This window comes from Corythoichthys intestinalis, chromosome 2 (assembly GCF_030265065.1).
Source record: "Corythoichthys intestinalis isolate RoL2023-P3 chromosome 2, ASM3026506v1, whole genome shotgun sequence".
In the NCBI taxonomy this organism is placed as follows: domain Eukaryota; kingdom Metazoa; phylum Chordata; class Actinopteri; order Syngnathiformes; family Syngnathidae; genus Corythoichthys; species Corythoichthys intestinalis.
Genome location: NC_080396.1, coordinates 37,262,835 through 37,287,481, shown reverse-complemented (window position 1 = coordinate 37,287,481; position 24,647 = coordinate 37,262,835). Strand labels below are relative to the sequence as shown.

General features: G+C 37.8%; 1 protein-coding gene across 6 annotated transcripts; it reads right to left on the bottom strand.

Annotated features, from left to right (window-relative positions):
• Positions 1 to 933: 933 nt before the first annotated feature.
• Positions 934 to 23,304, bottom strand: LOC130911190 (tumor protein D54-like). Of its 6 annotated transcripts, none has more exons than XM_057828989.1 (9): positions 23,149 to 23,304; positions 15,913 to 16,070; positions 15,451 to 15,599; positions 11,915 to 11,962; positions 7,180 to 7,281; positions 6,166 to 6,192; positions 5,992 to 6,036; positions 2,425 to 2,473; positions 934 to 2,083 (listed from the first exon to the last, which is right to left on the bottom strand). In XM_057828989.1, exons 1-9 carry the CDS (start codon positions 23,165 to 23,167, stop codon positions 2,009 to 2,011), a joined length of 672 nt encoding a protein of 223 aa, XP_057684972.1. In that variant the 5' UTR covers positions 23,168 to 23,304; the 3' UTR covers positions 934 to 2,008. The 6 variants fall into 6 exon arrangements, with proteins under 6 accessions (XP_057684972.1, XP_057684983.1, XP_057684991.1 ...); XM_057829000.1 differs by having other exon boundaries at positions 5,992 to 6,033; XM_057829008.1 differs by lacking the exon at positions 11,915 to 11,962.
• Between the last annotated feature and the right edge of the window lie 1,343 nt (positions 23,305 to 24,647).

Here is a 24,647-nt window from a genome sequence, read left to right as displayed (position 1 = left end):
CCTCACAATTTTTATTTTATGTCATCTTAAAGCAGCCCAAAGGAGCTTTCATTTTTTGTTGTGTTTAACTGCTTGTGGACAAAAGCAATAGTGCTTTTCCTGACGGAAGGCTCCATTTTTATTTATTTTTGGTATTCCCTGTCTAAGATGTTTTTTCAGGTATATTTAATTTCTTTATTTAGACAATGTTAAGTGGTTTTAAGGCATATTTTGCATTCCTGGATAGTTAAGAGATTATTAACAAATTTGTATTTATTATGTATGGTAATGTAATTTAAATTACGTTCAAAGCATAGACTTCATAAGAATGAATATCGGAGATTTGTGCTGAGTGTTTTCTACCACGTGAATTACGAAGTCTATGTGTGGCAAATGTTGCAATTTAAATTTGCTGATAAAATCCAGGCATTTATTCTGGAAGTTTTCAAAAATTTCTTGAGTAGTTTTTGAAAACAAAGGTTTGAATCAAACGGTGTATCACCTGAACCAATACACATGAATCATTACAGATTAATTTTGCATTGATCATTTAGCCTATCAGTTAATTAGGTTCATATTCGAGCGAAATGCAGTCCTGACCCCTGTTCACCCAATCTGTGTTGTCTTATTAATGTCCTGTCCCCAGCAAGAGGTGTACATGCAGGATATGCGGTTTTATCTTCCCTACCAATGTTAAGACCAAACCTATGCCCTTTGTTGAAATTGAACCCGACTGCCCAAAGTTTTTTTTTTCCCAGTCACTGAATGTATTTTTGGTCGAGAATATTTGGCCAAATATGTGAACATTGAAAAGTGTGCAGATTTTGGGAGTATTATGTATGAATAGGCAAAGATGGAATTACTCAATGTGAAGTTTTGGTCGGAATTGAAGGATATTTCCATCATTGGAATTGACCGTAGTATCAGTCATTGGAACTGACAGATTGAAAAAACTTGTTTAAAGGAATGCTTTATTTGTAACTCATAAACAAAACTAAAATTCATTCTCCAGTCTTTCAAATGTTACAATAATAATCTAATCCCAGTCCAGCATCAAGATACATACAGCCTCGCACTATTGATAAAGTTAGCCAAGTGTCCTCTGCTCCTGTACCTCATCAAGCGTGAGTTGAGATAAATGTCATTACGAAAAATCATCATCATAAATGCAGCGTGATAAATTGAGTTAAGTTTGGCAATTTCAAACAAGGAAACAAAAAGCGCAATACACACACAACAGTTCAGAAGTCAATGAGTGTCACTTTTAATGTTGGCCTGATGTTTCTGGCATTTAAATGTTTCTTATAGCAGCTTTACGAGTGCTCTGTTGTCAATTAAATGACATGTAACAATTTGCTCCAGTAAAACAAGTCACAAAGTTTTACTCATTCTGCATGTGTACATACTGTAGGGAGTAGTTACAGTGTGACACAGTCGGTTTATGTAGCTTAGTTAAAGGTTTTAATGAGCGAAACACAAAATGGACACCCAACCAGGACTCAGGCTTTGTTCGAAGTCTCCATGCACTTGTCCACCATGGCGGCATATTAAGAAACACTGAAGCAAAAGGTGGTTCTTGGCTGAAGAGGAGTTCGAGGTAAGCCTCAGCAAGTCATGCGCACGCATATTTTAGTGAGTGACTTGCTCATTTTCTTTTTTTCCTTTCCTCCATGCACAGTACTGGCATTATCCTTGTTTAAAACAAAACAAAACAAAGAAAAAAACACTATGCAAAGCAGTGAAAAAGTGTTATACAAAAGTGTTCTCCCAAGAGATCTGTTGATGGGATGCTGCCAACAGGAGACGTGCACCAGCCGGGCAAGCGAGTGACCCGCATTGCGATGAGAACGTGCGTTCATACGGAGGAGAATGGACGAGTAGTGGAGAAAACAGAGGAAACTTCAAAGGCAGTCTGCTGGATGGCAACGGAGCGGACGAGAGGACGCTATACAGTTGTGGGTTTGGTGGAGGCCATTGGCGGCGCCTGCAAAGTGAGGTGGTGACAAGTCTCGGGCTTCGTGGAGGGTGTTCAGAAAGGTGGGTTCTCCTGGGTCGGGGAAGTGGAATTCATCCCCTCATCTCCTCGGGGCCCCACCACCTTGTACTGTGTGCAAAAGGAAGGAAGAAGCATTCAGTTCATTGATTATTACTAAAATGCACTCAAAATTGTGTGGCTGAAAAGAGCAACCGAAAGGTGCGTTGGTGCAAGTAAATAAATCTGTCCCATGCACTTCTCTTGCTACGAGTGGCAACATGCGCAGTGAATGAGGGTGTGTTGGCTCTGTACAGCTTTTCGTACTTACAGTATATGTAAAATCAGTTTGGAGAGTCAAGAAAAAAAACACTTCCACTGAGGATATTACATGCACTGACATGCGACTCTTCACTTCAGTGCATCTTTAATTATCAAGATGAGTAAAATAGCACTGCAATGGCATCACTTACCTTCAGATTGCCCACTTTGTCCTCAAACGACTTGAAGGTAGCAGAGTTTCTGTAAAAGAACAACCGTGTCAACATTTCAACTTCACTAATTGCCACTCGAATATTATTATTATTATTTTATCAAAAAAATGTTTTGATTAGGGCTGTCAAACGATAAAAAATAAAATAAAATTTAATCGAGTTAATTACAGCTTAAAAATTAATCGTAATTAATCAAAATTCAAACCATATATAAAATATGCCATATTTTTCAGTAAATTATTGTTGGAATGGAAAGATAAGACACAAGATGGATATATACATTCAATATACGGTACATAAGTACTGTATTTGTTTACTATAACAATAAATCAACAAGATGGCATTAACATTATTAACATTCTGTTAAAGCGATCCATGGATAGAAAGACTTGTAGTTCTTAAAAGATAAATCTTAGTACAAGTTATAGAAATTTTATATTAAAACCCCTCTTAATGTTTTCGTTTTAATAAAATTTGTAAAATTTTCAATCAGAAAATAAACTAGTAGCCCGCCATTGCTGATGTCAATAATTACACAATGCTCATGGATGCTTAAGCCCATGAAATCAGTCGCACCCAAGCGGCAGCAGAGGGCGACAAAACTCCAAAAAACACAAGTAACAAGTTGGCATTGCACTGTGCTGTCATTTTAATCTGTTTGAGTGGGGCATGTGCGTTAAATGCGTCAAATATTTTAACGTGATTAATTTAAAAAATGAATTACCGCCCGTTAACGCGATAATTTTGACAGCCCTAGTTTTGATACATTTGCAGCATTGTCAACTTCTAACACTGGAACTTTTTCTGCATTCCACATGCATACCATCAGTTGCTATGACAACAAACATGGCCATTAGCCTCTAGGACTGAGTTATGAAAACGTTAAATAAATTGTTCACTTCCATTTACGAGTATACGCAACGCATCAAATGTAATCCAAAGATTCATAAACTAGAGTACAGTTCACAGTAGGGCTGCAACGATTAATTGATTAACTCAAGTAATTCGATTAGGAAAAAAAAAAAGCTTTGAATCAAATTTTGCTGCTTCGAGGATTCGTTTAGGTTGCCGTTGTAATGGCTTGTTTTGACAGTGTTTGCATTTAGTTTTATTCATTTGGGTGGATATGCTGCCCTCTAGTGGGAGCAGTGAGTATGACATAACTCATCTAACATGCCTGGATCCAGCTGCTCCTTGTGAAGACCAACCCAAATTTGTAAGTTTTTGGCCATGTCTACACCTAGAAGGGTTTTTTAAAACCGAAGATCCACATCAGCACATTTGTAGAAAAAAAAAAGCTTCCACAGCCAACTGCATTCATTCATTTTTAAGTACATTGATAACAATGGGCGAATAATATTTGTCTATAATACCCCCATCTTTCACATGTGTTCTTCAATATGAAGCTCTGCAAGAATTTGTAAATAAATGGAAGCAAAAAAGCACCTGTCTAATTTACTCCAAATTTAAACATTGGCCTCATGTGTGACGTAGGGACAAACTTTGTTGCAGTCAGGGACGTTCCCACAGTTATCAGCGTCAGTTATCAGTGTCCAAATGATGGCGCCACAAACGCAGAATTCGCAAATCTTCTCTTTAGATGGCGTTTTTAAGAACCCTTGTTCAAATGTGTGTGTGTGTGTGAATGATACCCTGCTACGTGTAGACATGTTTAGGCATTTGTAATTTAGTCTAGAAGTATATTTAGCAGTCTTTGGTGGAAGTATGCATTTCAAATATTTGTTAAGAGCTTTTGCATTTCATAGCATTTAAGCTAGCCATTAAGGGTGTAACGGTACATGTATTTGTATTGGTTATACCGTTTCGGTACGTGGTGCTCGGTTCAAAACGGAGGCGTACCGAACGAGCTTCTGACGTAATGTAACCCTTTTCGAGGCTGTGAGTCGATCGGGTTACAGTTTCTTTGTGTAGATTATATTTACTGCGTCTTCTCTACTATAATGAGGACCAACCTGGTAGGACAGTATAACCCAGAAACGTCAACGGGGTGACAACGTGGCCGCCGCGAGAACGCAGTGAAACGCAGGCGTTAAAGTCAATCAGCCAATGCACACCTGTCGCAGTGCGGCCACGTGTTAGACGCGTCCCAGAAGCGGCTCAACGCGACGCACGCGAAAAGAACGGCAGAGTTTATTATTTAACGCGAGAAGCGGCCCTCCTGCGTCAATACTACTAGCTAGGATCGGGCAGACCGGAAGTCACTCGTGTAAAAATACGGTGGATCCGGTCGATTTTCAAACTAATATGCAATCTTAACCCACTTTTTGAGTCCATCAGATCTCTTGAGTGGTAGATCGGTGCACAGTTGATTTGTCTGTTGATTTACTGCTGTCTTCTCTGCTATAATAATAACCAACACGGCCCCGTGTTCAATACAAAACCCTCCTACCACAACAAAACAATTAGGAACTAATATTCACATAGGAACTAAAGTTATACAACATAAAATATACAATATAAATGAATACTACATCACATTTGTAAAATATAAACACATAATAAAATAAATAATAGCCCATTTAAATAAAATAAATTGAAATGAGCTAAAACACCTGTAATTAAATAATAAGAATAATACACAGATCCTGCTTCCACAATTATATTAATTTCTGTGTGGCGCTTTAACTTGAGAAAATCCACCAATAAAGCTTTTGAAAACCGTTCATTAGAAAAAAAAATGATTCATTGAGGCATCTAATTTGTAAAATACATGTTAAAATCTTTGTCATTGGGATTGCTTTTCTCTTTAGCACAGGACGTCTTTTTTCTTCTTTTTTTCAGAAAGAAAGCTGACCAATACGCGGGGTCTGAAAGGCAAATTGTTGTTGGATTATCTTTAAATACCCGCTACTTTTTGAGCAGAATTCTAGCTTTGTATAGGCTACTGTTCCTATTTTTGAAAGCACAAAGGTGTGTAATGGACAACTAGCACATTTATATTTTGCATTTTGTTTTCTTACTGTTCCAGAAAATGAACCGAACTGTGACCTCAAAACCGAGGTACGCACCGAACAGATTTTTTTGTACCGTTACACTCCTACTAGCTATACAAGCTAGCCAATTCTTCTCTCGTTGTACTAAGGTCTGCATTTATTTATTTATTTATTTCCCCGTTTGAGTTATTTTTAAATCCATTTTTTAAATCCAAAGTTACTCTAAAAACGAACACTTTTCACATTGACCATACCGTAACTTTGGCATATTACCACTTAGTACACTCAAACTAAGGAAAAACAGATCGATAACATTTCTACTGTTGTAACGGCTTTAATGGTATTCCATAAATTAACCAGTCAGCTGTTATTAACAGTGGAAGACATCCAACCCATTTTAACTGGAGGGGCTAGGAGCGATCTGGTGAAAATTCATCAATGGTACTGAATCAATGCCCGCCCTCCAACTCCAAATATATTTGACCAATTTGATCTAAATTGATCAGTTTTTGTTGTGTAGAACACATTCTAACAGGATTGACAACATTGTTATCATGATTAAGACTGAACGTGTGAGTGTGTGTTACATTACCTCATAGCTGGCATACTTATGGAGTGGCGAATGGAATAGTGGCTACTTTGTAAGCGTGAAGAGAAGACAAAGAGAAGTGCACGTGTTACAATAAAAAGCAGCCAGACATAGGCACGTAGACTATACTCAGTCACACACATCCCAAGTGGCAGGGAGGAAGTAGCTCAGTCTTACCTAAAAGAATTGGAGAAAGGGAGCGCTCTGCAGAGCACACGGCAGCGTTAAAATAAGCACAAAAATGAGTGTGAGGCCAAAGCAGTAGTTCACCACAGCAACAACAAGCGTGAAGAAAGACGACAAGCGTTAAGAGTCAAGAGCCCAACTGGTTCAAAGCTGCTTGTTTTTCTTCTCTGTGTGATGTCCCACAAAAAACAGGTTGACACATTTTAGTCATGTTAGTGGTGGTAGTAGTACAATTTTATTAAAATCTTAGTTTTGCTCTTTCTGGCTGTGTATAATGTTGCAGTATCAAAAGTCAGGATTTGTATTTATTTTACAGTTTACATACTATGAACACATTTGTGGCTAAACCCTTTCAGGGACAGCTGTCTCTACAGTGGACAGCTAGATAAGGATTTCTGATCATCCCTACAGGGTTGTAAAATCACATGATTTTAGAACTCTGCTGATCTGATTTAGGCTAGAATAATTTATGCATTAAAGGGTTTGAGATGTACATATAAAAACATGACTGCAAAGTAGTCACATTAATTTTTTTGCATAAGTCATCAAACGTAACTGAACTAGAGATTTTTTGTATGATATAAGAGTCCAAAATACCTCTATACACAATCCATGAACTCATTGGAAGTCGTAAGAATTGTCAAGAAGTTGTTAGTTTGACAGAAACAAGATTTACTGAATACTGTGTTGTTTTTTTCCTGAACGGGTGCCCAAATTTTTGTCTCTGTATACTTTGATGCATATTGCACATCTTCTCTTAGTCTAATAAACTTTGTTTGACTTCCATCAGTTTTTTGTTATATAAAAATGAAGTTGCTGATCCAAACACCCCATGATTTATTAATGAAAATAATGGAAATTGTCAGGGGTGCCCGAACATTTTCTTACAACTGCATCTCAAATCAAAAAGCATAGTCAGTCAGGGCAGTGGACAATGTTGCGCATTGGTTTAACAAAAGTCACAAGCAGATGAAAGACTAAAGACTGTGGCCAAGTGGCGTATACCTCATGTCACCGAGCTTCCTGCTAATGGCCGAGCCCATGGTGGTGAGAGCCGCACTGGTCTTCTGTCCTGCCTGGGAAAGGGTCTCCTGAGTCTTCTTGTATCTGTGGAAAGGAGGTTCAAAGAGGTTAGGGATCCCACTTTTGCAACTTGCCGTTTTTCCATTGAGATTCTCGGCGCCAAGCCTTTTCTGTGGGAGTGTCCTGAATCTCTGTGGTTGGAGAACATTATTTCACTCATGTTAAAGAAAGAAGCCCTGGGGAGTCTATAAAACAGTTCTAAGACACTCGCTGCTCTTCCATCAACCGCCACCAATCTCTGTTAGCCACATTAGCTTCAAGCAACAAACATCCTCATTTGAGCCAATACTTAGGTCATAAGGCAGGAAGACAAAAGTTGGGGGACAAGAGCGAGGATGAGCATTAAATGGATGAGTTAGCATAAGACATGCATCATGTGTAAAGTACACCTGGAGAAAATCACGTTCTCCGAATTATGATGAGTATCGTATTTGTCGGACTATAAGCCGCTACTTTTTCCGCGCAGTTTGTACCCTGCGGTTTTTCAGGAAGCGGCTTAATTATGCATTTATGAGGGGGGAGAAACCTTTCATATTTTCTTGTTGAAAATAAAAAAATTGGATTAGACATACTATTTTTAAAAAATGGCTTTCCAAATTTTGTGTTAACACAGCCAGCTCTCAGCCGCTACACACACACCGATAAAGCTTGCCAGAAACTTGTCAGACTTACTCAAAAACTCAGGATTTTATAGATGAATATGGCTCCATCTGCAGCTACAACAGAACAATTTTAAATGGATGGGCATCCAACATTTGCTACAACAATAGAATGCAATGCTAGTGTTGATTAGCTATTTTCGTCTGGCACTTGAAGGACTTTATTGCAACAGTATATTACAACAAAGCTGCTATATAATGGCTAGTTTTTAAGTTCAGAAGAACTTCAAGTTTAGAAGGCAAGGTCAAGTGGATTACATATCTTTGTGGTAACCTGTTTTTTAACGTTAGTTTGTTTTTCCAGCAACAAGACAATACGAGTTGGTGGTGTTGATGCATGTCTATTTAGTGAATACATACATTTTTGATCAAACTGTAAAGATCCAATGTTAAGACATGGACAACTACAGCTTATTGTCAGGTAGGGCTGCAGCTATCGAATATTTCAGTAGTCGATTAATCGATGGACTATTTAGTTCGAATAATCGAGTAATCGGATAAGGAACATGAAAAATTAAAATACCTGAGCTGAGCCTCAAACGGTATAGATTTTTTTTTTTTTTAAATGAGAATCTATGTACAACAAAAGAACAATTGGCTAACTTACTAAGAAAAAGTCCGCTAGCTTAAATGCTATAAAATGCAAGTTTTTTTACACTGCTCTTAACAAATGGTTCAGACACATATTCCCACAAAAAACGGCTAAATATACCTATAAACTAAATTATGAATGCATTAAAAAACATTAGCTCAAACAAAAACTTAGCTTATGTTAGTCTTAACAGGGAGCATTTGGATTCAGCCATGTGAAAAGAGGCAGACCAGAGAGCAGTGTATCCACCCTAATCAATAAAACTAAATGCAAACACTTTCAAAATAAACCATTACAACGCCACTTTAAACTAATACTCGAAGCAACAAAATCTAATTCGAATATTTTTTTCTAATCGAATACTCGAATTAATTGATGAATCGTTGCAGCACTATTGTCAGGTACGGCATATATGTGCATTTATTTTTTTAAAAATTGTCAAACTTGGCCGTTGCGGCTTATAATCCGGTGCGCTTTATAGTCTGGCAATTACGGTAGTTAAAATTACAGACACTGGTATGAAAGTAAACGTTTTTCAAGAGCCCAGCGTACTAGGCTCTACACATTCAAGACTGAGGGAGAGGACTAAGCAATCATATTTCAGTGGTATTAATGACAATAGATTACCAATCAATTTATTAATTGTCTATCACTGTCAAAATAAAATATAACACTTCCTATTAGTCATAGCAATTCAAGAATTTAAGTGGACATTAAAAAAAAAAAAACGTAAAATTTCAGTTAAGTAACATTATATTTTGAGTCTTCTTACTCATCAAGTTAATATTGTGAACTTGATTAAATGCGTTGAATTAACGTACAAGATTAGATTTGTGGGCAATACTTAAAAATTCTGAGAGAAGTGAACTTGAAATAATAATAAGTTGTGGAAATTTAGCCCTAACCCTACAACTGATGCCTTCAAAATAGCACACTGGGCTTAGGGCAGACAAGCCAGGGTTTTTCACCTCTATTGTCTCTATGCTGCCATTTTGGTGGCCCAAGTTCAAATCCTGCTTGGAATAGTTTATTATACTCTATGTTTAGTCAAACTGAAGTCCAGGGTACTTATCATTTTGACTTCAAGCTAATTAACCAAAGTCCAGTTAGCTGAAAATTCTGAGTTGAATGAGTGAATTATAATTTTTTAAAAGTTTTCTATCAACACTTGAAGATTCAAGTAAAATGGGTTGACTTGAATTTTCAAGTTCTGCCAACTTTTGTCTCCCCCCCCCCACAGTGAGGGAGAGGTTTATCTGGCACACAGACTTTGTGGTTCTACTCATGATAAGACATGCAAAACTACTTTTACGTTGCTCTACAAGTTGAATTTCTCTGTGCAACGTTGGTCTCAACGTTAGTAGGGACGATATAGGAGCATAACCTGCATGTACACTTTTTGCTGGAGGTGGGACACTAATAAGACCAAACAGATTGGGTGAACGGGGGTCAGGGCTACATTTCTCAAGAATATGAACCTAATTAATTGCTAGGCTTAATGATCAATGCAAAAATAAATCTGTATTGACTTGTACTCACTCTCATGTGTATTGGTTCAGGTGTAACTCTATTCGATTCAAACCTTTGTTTTCAAAAACTACTTAAGAAATATTTTTGAAAACTTCCAGATTAAATGTCTGGATTTTATTAGAAATTTTAAACTACAATATTTGAATATATGTTATATTTACATTTGAAATAAGTAAAAATGGAGCCTTCCTTCAGGTAAAACACTACTGCTTTTGTGAACAAGCACAGCCAAACTCAACAAAAAAAAAAAAGCTAAAACGCTTTTTACCTCGATTATGATTAATTTATGATTATCTGAAAAAAATTTCTGTATAGGCTGCAAATAAAAATATTTCTAATAAATAATGTAGAAAACAAATAAATACATTTTAAATAAATGCAAGTCTAACCAATCAAATGTGCGTTTAAGGAGAAAAAAATGGACCGGCACATTCAGCAAGTGAAAGGGGTAAATGTACAAAAGTCTGAACATAATGAATATAATTCACTTAATAAAAGTAGGCTCAATTCTATCTTTACAACATATTGGGAGACAATCTAAATTACCTTTATAACTGAACTCATTCTATAATGCAAAAATGGTTGCTTGAAAGTTGGTGGGGACAATTTGAGCATCCTGAAAAGTTGGTAGTTGCGGTGTTATGTCCCTACCGTCCCTATGCAAACCTATGCCCTTGCTCTGTTGTGATTAGGGATATGACAATACAGTGTTACCCTTACGTATGAACTTAATTGGTGCTGGAAGTAGTCTCATAACCAGAAAATTAAGGAAGTAGAGACTTGTTTTCCATGTAAATGTCCTAATCCGTCCTAAGAACTATTGAAACGCCACATTAAATTTTATAATTGGGGTAAAACTGGACTAAAAAAACAGCCGAAACCATTTGAATTATTCCATATACCTAACCTAACCATTGATACCTGTAATGAAGTAGATAATAGAACACAATGCAAAGGAAAATAGAAAATGAAATATCTTAACTCCCTTCTCTTTCAAGATAGTGCCAATCGCCTATCTTACTCTTCGTGACACAAAAATGCTAGGAGACCTGTGCACTAATGTGTTACTAATGTAATTAAACAGTGTGTGGGCTTAAAAAAAACTTGGTGAGACAAAAACGCAAGGAGACTTGTGCTCTTTTGGCGAAGACTTCGAGCTCGCTATAACAAAAACACCGCTTAAGGTGTTATTATTGTTGTATATGTATGTTTTAATTTTAATGTAATTTATTTTAAATATCATCCAAAAGGATCAATTAAATTTATTGACATAAGTTCTATTCTTTACTTTTTTTTTCTTCTTTTTTTTTTTTTTTTTTAAAGCATTTTAGGTATTATTTTCCTGCCTTTTTGTGTACCAAAAATTAAACATGAGCATTTCAAAAACCGAACCGAAATTGCATTTTAGTATACCGTTATACCCCTTATATTAACTCACTGGCAGCCAATGACAGCAATAGACATCCAATCCGTTTAAGTGGGACAGTTGGCAGTATATGAACTAATGTTCATTCACTGCCACCCACCTACTTCAAATGGATTGAACGTCTACTAGTAATATTAATTTAAATTCACAGAAGGATGAAAATAAGCTAATTTTTCGATTGATTTCCTGACCAATGTGTCAATAGTTGTTGTATCGCAAGCTTGGTATCGCAAATTGTATTGTGAGGTACTCAGAGATTCCGACCCCTAGTTACAATGTGACAAAATTGCTACCAATTTTATTTGTATGTGACCATGAACCACAAGGAGAAGCTCCTCCAACAACAGCAGCAAACGGACAAAACAGGGAAGGGCCACCAAAAAGCAAGAAGCTCCAACAAGTAGCTCGATTCAGGCCAGATAGAGAAACAGGAAGAATGGATCAACTCACGCTTCAGAGCGGGTAATGTCATCCAAAGTAGCCGAGGCAGACACATATCTGAAGACACAACAGCAAGATAAATAAACAGCAATGTAGCTTGTGATGCTATCACATATATTTACATTTCCTCAATAACTGCTACTTTACTACCAAGACTGTCATCTACGAATACCTTTTTAATCAGAACACCTAAATTTGACAGCCCATTTCAATCTCAATGAAGATAAATAGGAATTAAACATTAGCCCTATTCATTCAGGTAGGATGACTGAATTAGTGTATCAGTATACTTTTTTTCACATGAAGCAAGTGTTTCGTGGAGACATAGCTGACTACAACCTATTGGATGCTTTATTTGGACAGGTGATACATGAATGGCACCTCTACCCAATTTTAGCCAGCATAATTAAAGCTGCCTGTTTGCCACACTTTGTCTGAAGGAATGGAAGCCTGTAAGGGGGTAGGAGAAGAACCATGTCCACAGGAAGTCAGCAAACTCTAAAAAGCTAATTCTAACCAGAAAAGACAGCAGTGGTGTCCACATACTTTCGTCCAGAATATCCTGATGATTGTAGATATTAGAAAGAAACCATTTGACAACATATAGACACGTTTACTAATGTTTTTCCAAATTTTTTTCCTGGTTACTACTTCGCCAGAATCTGATATTGATAGCAAAGACCTTGAGATTTGGATCTTGTGTGACAGGTGTGGTGCCTTGCAACAGCTGCAACAACAGCTTTGTGGATCCAACTGGCCTGTGTCCAAAATGTAGACTGACAGAGTAGTACAATGAGGATGGCTGACAACAAGCCGAAAGTTAAGACTCGACTTGTACTTTGCTTCTCCTGCATGCATTTCAAATCCAAATGTGTATTACGGATGTCTCGATCACATATCTTTTCACGTGAGTGAGTTTGAGTCACCAGACTTTGAGGAGCTGCCGATACAAGTCTCGATCCAATACAGAAATGTATTACGGAGGGAAAAACATATACTGTATCTATGGCAGAAAACACAGACAAGTCTGAAAAAGCAGTTTCTGCTCTTGCACCCCTCTTTAAAATAAACTGCTGTATTTTAAGCAAAAGAACTTGTGTTTTATAGAACAATATGTCTATATGCTGCCATAGCAGATTAATGGCGCATTAAGTCCCCAAACTATTTTTAATTTTTCCGTTTTACCCTCGCGCAACCACTTTGGTTTCAACCCACCAATAAAAAGAAAAAAAGGTCACGGATATCTACCTCGTAACTATCGCTTATTTGTATTTTTTTTGTTACCGTCGCATTTTCCCCAATATTTTAGATAAATAATCGAGCCAAACAAAGAAAAAATTAAAAATAAACGTCTAAAAGCGCAAATACATGAAGAAGAAAATCTCAACCACTCCTCGATGTCTGCGATTGCTGCATCGCGACCCTTGTTATATGACCATGTTTCACCCAAAAATCTGGCAGTGGCCATTCACAGCTGTGTCTTCACACTCGGTGATACATGCTACATGGAGTTTTTGAATCAAAAAGAGGCAAGTGGGCGATAATATCTCGTTAAAATTGTGGCATCTTTAATTATGCTCTCACCTCCATTTAGAAATTAACTGGAGGTTTTTTTTTTTTTTTTTTTTTTTAAATGCCCTCCTGTTCAAAATTTTTCTTCCCCCAGAAAATTGAGATTTTTAGCTTTTCAATGATGTATCACACATGCATATAGGACAATTTTGAGTTTGGCCAAATTGGGGGTCTCAGAGCAAAACTTCAAGTCACCTGACTGTTTTCCGCCATATATATGCACGCACGCACGCACACACGCACACACACTTTTATTGGGTGCAATAGCCGTATAAATCTGGATTATTTGATGTACTGCCACTGGCTATGTTTACATGGACAAAATGTCTTTAATCCGATTCCAGTTCGGATTAAAATTATGATCGGATGAACTCATTTCGTGGACATCTATTTTGACATGCGCAGATTGACCAAATATAAACTGTAGAAGAAGAAAAAGAAGCCATAGAGACTTCAGTGTCAACAAAACATTGCTCCGTCCATTTTGTCTTCAAATGTTAGCAATAACTGCAAATTTTTCCCGTTTTTTTCACAGTCGGGTCTTTCAACAATTGTAAACTCTTTTAAATTCTCAGGAATGTGTATGTCTTTTGCGCCCACTCAGTCTTTCGCTCGCTGTGCTTCTATTGGCTTCTGGGAATAAAAGAAACATGTACACAGACGTCACAGACATGCCCGGATAAACATGGTATCGAACAATTGCTACGAGCCCTCAGAGTCAAAATGGACTGGACATTTATTGGCGTCAAAAGCAACCAATTAGTTAATACTTAAAACTAAAAAGAAATGAATACATTATAAAACTGAACTTTTTTACACAATCCCGATTGCGACATGACCGGGCCCAATTTCCGATCAAGTGATCAGGGACATCCCTAATCTGTACCATCTACCTTCCTGCAATACCGTGAGTTTTAACTTGAAATTGCAATAATTATCTTCTCATGAGATTAAAATATCATAACCACACTGGGATATACTGCACATATATACTAGTATACATAGTATATAAAGTACTTACACAGGGGCTCAAAATTGTTGATAACCCTCTGTCAATAAAATAAAACACAGTGATCATAGAAATAACAAATCTGAAAAAAAAAACGATAATAATGAGAAAATATGTGTTAGATTTAAGATATTTCTGTGATATCTGTGGGCTTTTCTTTAATGAAAATAAAGCTTTTGCCCTCACGGTATGGGCTAAGATACTGTACCTGCAGCAAGAAGCAAGATATTTTTCACATTTGAAGAATAGAACTGTATTTTGGGGACTTAAATCCTTAATTTTTCTCAAAAATTGACATTGCAATTTATAATCCGGTGCGCCTTGTGATTGAATTCCAGTTGCGCTTACAGACCATGAACCTATTTTGTTGGAGGACAACTGTATTTCACTGCTCTAACAAAGTGCTCAAGACACATTCGCCATTCATGAAATCCATAAATAAATCAAATAAATAATGTATGAAACAATAATTACAATGTTATGAGATAAAGAACAAAGGCAAAGGCAAAGGCAGTACACTGATGCACTAATGCACCTTATAATCAGTTGCACCTTATGTATGAAAAAAAAAGTCATTTATCGAGCAGTCCAAAAAATAAGGTAATGCCGAAGGGTTTTGTATCAAACACGTATACAAGTTGGGGGATAAGTAATTTTGTCAGTCGGAATATCATAAGAATGACGATTGTTGGTATAAAAATTGTTGTAATTTGACGTTACATTTGATTATTTCACAAGCCCGCATTTGATCTGATTATAAACGAGATTTTAAAAAATGCTAAAACTTAAAACATTCTTGAACGATTTCACGACAAGTGTTGTATAATACGACTATAGAAAAAAAAAAGAAGAAAAAAAAAAGAAGAAAATAAAAAAGTCATATATATGCGTACCAGAATGGCTAAGTACAGCTAAATAGCATCTGTGTGAAAACGTGATGTTCAAACTGAATACAAGTACATACGCATTGGAGGTCTGGACATCCTGCCAGCTTTTACTGAGATTCTGCTTGAGCTCGTTGAGGGGGCTCAGGCCCAGTTTCCTTTTGAGCTCTGTTGCATGTCTCTCCTTAGCGGACAGAACCTGACGCAGGGTGCCGATCTCATCCTCCACCTGAAAAGAAGAGAACGCATGCAAAAGACTCCACTTGCTGCAGCTAAGGATACATTCAGACGCTACCTTGAACTCATCCATATCGGATCTTTTAGCCTTTAACTGACTCAAGTGAGATTCTTTACTAACAGTTCTTCTTAATTGCCAAATCACATAAAATCTTATATCTAATCTAGGGCAAAGGAATTTTAAGAAAAAAACATTCCAAAGTATCTATAGAACCCTTACAAACAAAAACAAAACAATGGAAAACAGCCAAACAGGAAGAGTACAAAGTGACAAACTGATGCATCAGAAACAAGGTCGGCATCACCTTGGCGAGTTCGCTGCGAAGCTCCTCAGCTTCCTCCTCCGTCAGGCCTGGTGGGAGCGGGTTGCCGGGGTTCCCCAGCGTGCCTTCCACTGGAAAACCGTCGAGCCCTCCGGAATGTTCCACAGGCAGACCCTTGTTGGGGGAGTTCAGGTTCACATCTGCACCACAGGCAAATGTTAAATCAGAGAGCATACAGAAATGTGTTGACCGACGTGTCATGCTCTTAAGACTACATCATGAACAACTAGGACCCTAGTAACTTGCTCAACGACACTTAGACATTTTCAAACTCATAAGTTTAATGCAATATTTTGCCAAGTGAACCTATTTATGAAGGTCTTTTAGAAAAGTTAAAATTTGTATGAGAAAATTATTGAATTAATCTGCATTTTAATGTGTTATCATGTAAATGTGTATTATAGCGTGAATACAGGGCCACCTAAACTTGGCTCATTGTGGTCCTGTCAAAAAGGAGTCATGTCAGAACATATATAGTACCTCTACTTACGAACGTCTAAAAACACAGAATTTTTAGATTAAGATATGCCTCAACGGGAAAATATTGACTCTAGAGGCGCACGTTAATTATCGGTCCGATAACAGGAATTATGACGTCATCCTAATAAATCCAATAACATTACAATTTATCGGGCTTATTAATATTAATTTTGGCACGGTGTCGGTGGATTGGGATGTGTGCCTTTGTTTACACTCCTGTTTTGCCAGTATGCAAAGTTGTTACTGTTCGAGAAGCCTTATTTTTCCATCACTGAGTGATGAACCTTACTATGGCGATTAAGACAAAAACTTTGTCAAGAAAGAAGAGGTCACCCTGGAGAAATGCCATACTAGCTATAAAACAAAAGCAAGTTTGTAGAAGAGCAGAACGCAGATGGCGAAAATACAAACTCCTAGTTTTTTATGATATCTACAAGGAGAGTCTTCGCAAATACAACCAGGAACTGAAAAATGCTAGACAATCATATTTTTCAGAGATCCTTAGTAGAAACACCAACAATACTCGCACACTATTTTCTGTTGTTGACAAACTGACAAACCCACAAGCATCAATACCTCAGGAATTGGCATCTGAGGTGTCCTGTAATAATTTCGCAGCATTCTTTACACACAAAGTACTAAAGATTAGACAGACTGTGTGCAACTCCGGATTAACAAATGTTACACTAAATGCCTCCCAAAATGTCCCCCACGTCAATCTTAGACAGTTTAGCCTCTTGGACTATGCCACTTTAACAGAAATTGTGTCGAAATTAAAGCCCACAACATGCTGCCTTGACATCCTTCCTTCAAACTTTTTCAAAACTGTTTTTCATTGCATAGCCCCAGACATACTTCAGATTATAAATACTTCCCTCCAAACAGGAGAGTTTCCTCAGACTTTAAAAACTGCAGTAATAAAACCTCTCCTAAAAAACCTAATCTGGATGCCTCAACCATTAGTAATTACAGGCCAATATCAAATCTGACATTCCTGGGGAAAATTATCGAAAGGGTTGTGTTTGAACAGATCCAGACTTTTATGATCCAAAACAATCTTTTTAACTCATTTCGGTCTGGATTTTGGCCACAACACAGCACCGAGACCGTGCTTATCAAAGTCCTAAATGATATTCGTCGGAATACCGATGCAGGCAAATCATCTGTTCTGCTACTATTGGATCTCAGCGCCGCATTTGACACGGTTGATCACAACATACTACTCAGCAGATTGGAACAGTGGGTAGGGCTTACTGACACTATTCTTCAGTGGTTCACATCCTATTTACATGATAGGGATTTCTTTGTGTCAATTGGAAACTATCAGTCAGAACAAACCAAATTCACGTGTGGAGTCCCTCAAGGGTCAATTCTTGGACCACTCTTATTTAACATCTATATGCTTCCGTTAGCTCAGATAATGGAACAGTATGACATCTCCTATCACGCCTATGCAGATGACACACAACTGTACATTTCTGTGTCCCCACATGATTATAGTCCCTTAGTCTCCCTGAGTAAATGCATTCATCAAATCAATGAATGTATGTGCCAGAATTTTCTCCAGTTAAATGTGGAGAAGACAGAGGTGATCATTTTTGGGCCAAAAAAGGAAAGTTCAAAGATAAGCAGCCAACTTAGCACAATGTCACTTACAGCTACAAATCAAGTCAGAAACCTTTGCGTAATTATTGACTCAGACCTAAAATTTGATAGCCATCTAAAGTCCGTCACTAAATCCGCTTATTACCACCTAAAAAATATAACCAGAATTAAGGGGCTTCTGACTCAACAAGACATGGAAAAACTTATGCATGCATTCATTTTCAGCAGATTGGACTACTGCAACGGTATATTTACAGGTCTTGATAAAAAAATCAGTCAGGAAGCTGCAGCTAGTACAGAATGCTGCAGCCAGAGTCCTCACAAATACAAGGAAGCTGGACCACATTACACCGGTTTTGAAATCGCTACACTGGCTTCCAGTGAATCAAAGGATAGACTATAAAATACTACTGCTCGTCTACAAAACACTTAATGGCCTTGGACCAAAATACATGCTTGACTTGTTAGATTCCTATGAGACATCTAGACCTCTAAGGTCGTCTGGAACGGGTCTTCTGCATGTTCCAAGAACAAGAACCAAGCAGGGTGAGGCAGCATGTAGTTATTATGCTCCTCACCTCTGGAACAAGTTACCCGAACGTCTGAAGTATGCTCAAACTGTTAGCTCCTTTAAATCAGGGCTAAAAACGCTTTTGTTTAGCACTGCATATCCATAACTGTCTATATATTTCAATCTACCTGCCTTGTATTCCTCTTGTGCTTATCTCTATTGCTGATTTCAATGATTATTAGTAGTAATAGTTTTTGCTTTATTTTTATTTTTGTTTTATTTTTATTTATTTATTTTTAATCTGTGATTAAATGCAATCTTTTGTCTTGGTTTTTACGTTGTGTTGATTTAAATGTGATTTTTATGGTCTTCGTGTGATGTAAAGCACTTTGAATTGCCTTGTGTTGAATTGTGCTATATAAATAAATTTGCCTTGCCTAGCCTATGGCAATTAGCAAATGCATTTTACAGTGTTTACAAGTTGTTGAGAGGCCTTTTGGTTATTGATAGGCTTGCTGGTTAACAAAGTTGTTTCATGGACCAAGACGACAAAAGTCTCCTCTCCTGTTGGACCAAATGTTTTATCTGCTGACAAAGCACAATACCCGTTGAGTTTATATTTGCTTTAGTTCTGTGCTTATTGTTCAGGGGAACACATCGTCAATGATATTGACTGACTGATTGTGATTGACTCAAATTACATTTATTTGAAAAAAATAACATGGGCACTTTATTTGAAGTCATAACAGTTCTTGTATTTGTTTTGTTTATTATGATAATGTTCATGTCATCATGAAAATTCTGGTTAGGTCAATGGCAAATCTATGCTGAATCAACCACAAATACTTTTACCTACAGGTGTTCAAAAACTCAGGTGAATATACATTGAAAAATTATATATGGCGGAAAACTCTCAGGTGACTTGTTCTGCTATGAGACCCCCAATTTGGCCAAATTTCAAAACTGTCCAATATGCATGTGTATTACATCGTTGGAAAGCTTAAAATCTCAATTTTCAGGGGGAAGAAAAATTTTGAGCAGGAGGGCATTTTTAAAAAAACAATTTTTTTTAAACAGCAAAACCCTATCTGGAGGCGAGAGCACGCGAAAGCAGAATTACAGACGCCATGACTTTAACGAGATATTATCGCGTTCTTACCTTGTTTTGATCCAAAAACTCCGTGTAGCATGTATCACTGAGTGTCAGACACAGCTGTGAATGGCCGCGCTGGATTTTTAAGGAATTTTATGGGTGAAACATGGAAATATAACAAGGGTCGCAATGCAGATATCGCAGACATCGAGGAGTGGTCGAGATTTTCTTTTTCATATATTTACCTTTTTAAACGTTTTTTTTTCTTCAAATTTTCTTTGTTTGGACCGATTATTTATCATCTAACCTATCGGAAAAATGCGACAGAAACAAAAAAATACAATTAAGCGATAGTTATGAGGTAAATATCTGTGATTTCTTTACAGACACCATTTTTGTCATTGTGACATAATTTGTTTAAAAGTTTAAAAAATTATTCACTCGCATATTTTTAAGTCATTTTTTTAAAAACTAAATATTAGACATCAATTAATTATTCTAAGCTAAAAAGCACAGACATTTTGAATAATCAATATAATTTCTTACCTTCTTTTTATGGCTAGGTTGAAACAAAAGCGGTTGCTCGACGTCTGTAAACGGGGCTTTTCAGGGTAAACCGGACAAAACACAATAGTTGTTTTGGCTTAAAATACTGCAGAGGAGTGCAAGAGCAGAAACTGCTTTTTCAGTCTTGTCTGTGTTTTCCGCCATATAGACCCCAATCACGTGACGTCACAACTCCGCCCCCCTGACTGGAGCCGCCATATTGTCCGTCAGCTCAACGTGTTTACATATTACCGCTACGTACATTCCTCCTATTACTGCGTGTTTTTCTGCTTGTCTAAGGAATCAGCGCCTAGTAAACGAACCCAAAAACCTTCCTGACAATCGTTAACATTGATTAATCATAATGGTGAAGGCATGTGTGGCGGTTGGTTGCAGTAACAGAGAAGATAAACGGTCATTTTAGTAGTTGCTGTGTGCCCATTGTTAAAAGGGCAAATCTCGAAAGCAGCACGGTTTGTTTTATCTCGGTCCATGATGCGTTTATGTCGACAGCCGTTAGACAGCGGCGAAAACATCAATATGATGCCAACACGATCGCAGACATCATCAGACGGCGACTACGAAGCTCGTTGCCACGGTCGCGCAGCAAGACGGTGAGCGCAACAACAGGTGTTCTGCCAAAAAATAGCCGCCCTGCGTGAAATGTCCCCCCTGACGGGAGCGCCCACGCGGAAGCGACTTTCGTGTACCGTGAATATGTATTATTTTACTCTGCTTGAACTATTAAATGTCATACCTGTGTGATAGTCATTGGGATATGGTCGTGAAAACCTGTAGACTAATACATTTCTGTTCAAAGAAGGTTATGTGGCCCAGTCCACGATTTGTTACTAAAATACAGTACTAAGGCTTTGTGTGATTTAATTATTTAAAACTGATCTTACAGTCGTAAATCCATTACTGTAAGGCGTCCATGAAAACATTCTATGTTTTCACGTCAATAAAGCGTTATAAATAAGCGCTCCCGTCAGGGAGGACATTTCACGCGGGGCAGCTATTTTTCGGCACACACCGGCCCGTTGTCGATTAAGTTTCATTTTACAATCGTGACAACGGTGACGCTCAGCTGACCAAATGTCGGTTTATATTCGGGCCGGTGCCGATTTTGGGTACCTGACTCCTCATCGTGACACAAACTGGAGTATGACTGGAAATTTTGTGGTCTCAGGACGAGCTCTGACGCACAGGATGGGACCGGACGGGAGGAAACATCGGTTTGGGCATCAAATATGGATCTGGCGACTGGATTGACCTAAGCTTTTCCAAATAACGGCTTTTATGCAACTCATCCAAAGAGTTTACAGCGTCTGAAAGCACCGGGGCTTCCATAATTTGCAAGTGAATCCACCTTTAGAAACTACGATCAATGACAATACGGATACACAATGACGGACAATATGGCGGCACAATACAGCGATCACGTGATTGTGTGACGTTGGTGATTGGGGTCTATATATTATCGGTTATCGTATCGGCCTTAAGGAGCAGGAAGTTATCGAAATCGGTTTCAAAAAATGGATATCTTGGACCCATACTTATTAAGAAAGACATTTCAGGTTACGAAAGGAAAAAATTTACTGAACGTAACATACTTATAGCTGCTCTGCCACTGGCTATCGCCTAGCTTCCTGGCATCCAATTGGCTAAGAGGGACCACTACTGTATGTGTATGTGTGTATCCCAGCGCCCTTTTCATTCACCCTTTGTGTTCCGACAGCTTTACATGTGTGTATTAACTTTTAGTCTTTACACTTTTCTTGTTTTGTTACATTATGCACAACTTTGAGTTTAGGTTTATTGTTCAATAATCCAATTGTAACATGTATTGGTTACATGTTTTGCTGCATTTAAAAGATTTATGTCTGAACTTTGGGGGGCTTGGAACAAATTAGGGCAGGGGTCCCCAAACTTTTTCCTGTGAGGGCCACATAACTTTTCCCTTCTCTGATGAGGGGCCGGGGGTCAGTTTGTAACAGAAAAGGTGTGACGATTGCAGGAGTGCCATTGCAGGAGTGCCAAAATGTAAAGATTTATTGTTTTTCAGAAAGCCATAATCAAATAACCCTTTCTGGATTCTTCACGGAACAAAAGTAAATAAAATAATAATATAATATAATATAATAATAAAACAATTAATTAAATAGATAATAAACAAATAACTTTCTCTGGGTTCCTCCAGAAAAAAGCCAGGAAATAAATAACACTATTGGGAACATTTTTTTTTTTCCAGATTTTTTGTTGTTGTTCAGGGGGCCGGACCAAATGTGGAGGCGGGCCGTAGTTTGGGGACCCCTGGATTAGGGCATTAACATTGAAAACTCGTCTATACTTACAGAATGTTCAAGTTACAAAATTAATTGATTTTAGAAGTAGTTTCTTAAGTAGAGGTACCACTTTAAACTATTTTTCATTAGGCACAGAGTCGAATACATGGTCCACTTTTGAAAAATCACAACAGGATGTCAAACGGAAGTTCTGTTCGAAAGTACCGGACGTGACGTCACAGGGCTTTTCCTTGTCAGCTGTCAACAACAAGACGGCCTCGCCAGCAGTGTGAGTGCCAAGAAATATGCTTTTCAAATGTTACCAAAAGCAGACCACAGTTACATTCAATTTAATGCGGGACACAATTTCAAATTTTAAACAACGCAGCAAATGTTCCGAAGTCATGGAAATACGAGGAAAGTTCCAAACACAAGTTATTTACCAAGAACTCATTCGGCGCGTTGGTCAAGTAGCATGTAGCAACGGGCCCGTTCTGTATTGTCCAGTCCTATTAGGTTAGGTCCACAAGCGACCACAATAACACATCTCTACACGTTCACACACATCAAACGTCTACATGACGTTCGGGGCATTGTACAGAGTCTATTCCAGACTTAAACCAACAGTTACACGCTACGCTAACGAAAACTCCACGCAAGCAAGCCAGTATGCCCACGCTAGAACATTTGCGGGTTACCTTGGGCAACGGGATCCATTGCGTCTGACTGAAATGGCCTCTTGAAATTGTCGTTGTTAACTTGCCCCAACCACAACAGATGGGCGTCTGCTCGTTGTTTAGATGACTCGCTACTTCTTGAAGTGAGTAGTGACTGAAGTCAATGATTCCTCTTCTTTTTTTGAGTTGGACGGTGGGTTGCATGCTGACTTTAGCGCATTACCGCCACCCATGGGCCTGTGTTAAAACCTGCTTTAGTGTACAACAATTTTCGCGTTTAAAATAATACTTATATATGGAGGAAAAGTAATACAGACAAGACTGAAAAAGCAGTTTCTGCTTTTGCACTCCTCTGCATCTCCTCTAACTGCTGTATTTTAAGCCACAACAACTGTTGTGTTTAATTGAACAATATGTCTACATGCTGCCATAGCAGATTCATGGAGCATTAAGCCCCCAAACTATTTTTAATTAGTCCGTTTTACCCTGGAACCCCCCGTTTACAGACGTCGCGCAACCGCTTTTGTTTCAACCCAGCCATAAAACGAAGGTAATTAATTAAATGGATTTTTCAAAATGTCTTTAATTTTTAGCTTAGAATCATTAATTGATGTCTAATATTTCGTTTGGGAAAAAAAACGTCTAAACAATTATTCACTCGCATACTTCAAACTTTTAAACAAATTACGTCACAATGAAAAAATTGGTGTTTGTAAAAAAGTCATGGATATCTACCTCATAACTATCGCTTAATTTTTTTTTTGTTACTGTTGCATTTTCCCCGTTATTTTAGATGATAAATATTCGATCCAAACAAAGCAAAGAAAAAAAAACGTTTAAAAGGATAAATATATGAAAAAGAAAATATCGACCACTCTGACGTCTGCCATTTCTGCATCGCGACCCTTGTTATATTACCATGTTTCACCCATAAAGTCCCCCAAAAATCCAGCTGTGGCCATTCACAGCTGTGTCGCGACATTCAGTGATACATGCTAGATGGAGGCTTTGGATCGAAACAAGGTAAGTGCGCGTAGATATCTTGTTAAAGTCATTGCGTCTTTAATTCCGCTCTTTCATGCTCTCACCTCCAGATAGGGTTTCGCTGTTTAATTTTTTTTTTTTTAAATGCCCTCCTGTTCAAAATTTTTCTTCCCCCAGAAAATTTAGATTTTAAGCTTTCCAATGATGTATCACACGTGCATATCGGACAATTTTGAAAGTTGGCCAAATTGGGGGTCTCAGAGCGGAACTTCAGGTCACCTGAGTGTTTTCCACCATATATATTTTTAATGACAGCATTTTGGCCATATTGTTCTCAAACATTCATATGACTACTTATTTCTCAGTGTTTCTATTTATGTTAACCCCTTCAGAGACGTGCCATGACAGTGGACAGCTGTCAAAAATAGGGCTGCAACTAACGATTATTTTCATTATCGATTAATCGGGCGAACAATTAAACGATTAATCGAATAAATGTTCAGCAAAAGGCGGTGGGACGCACGGCTGGGTAGAAA

Bases quoted from the DNA above. Each gene is read 5' to 3' on its own strand.
- LOC130911190 (XM_057828989.1), bottom strand. The intron at 6,193-7,179 runs GTATACGCCACT...TGTGCTCTGCAG, and splicing joins AGGAAGCTCGGTGACATGAG to AGCGCTCCCTTTCTCCAATT. The intron at 6,037-6,165 runs GTAAGACTGAGC...ACGCTTACAAAG, and splicing joins CCTTTCTCCAATTCTTTTAG to TAGCCACTATTCCATTCGCC.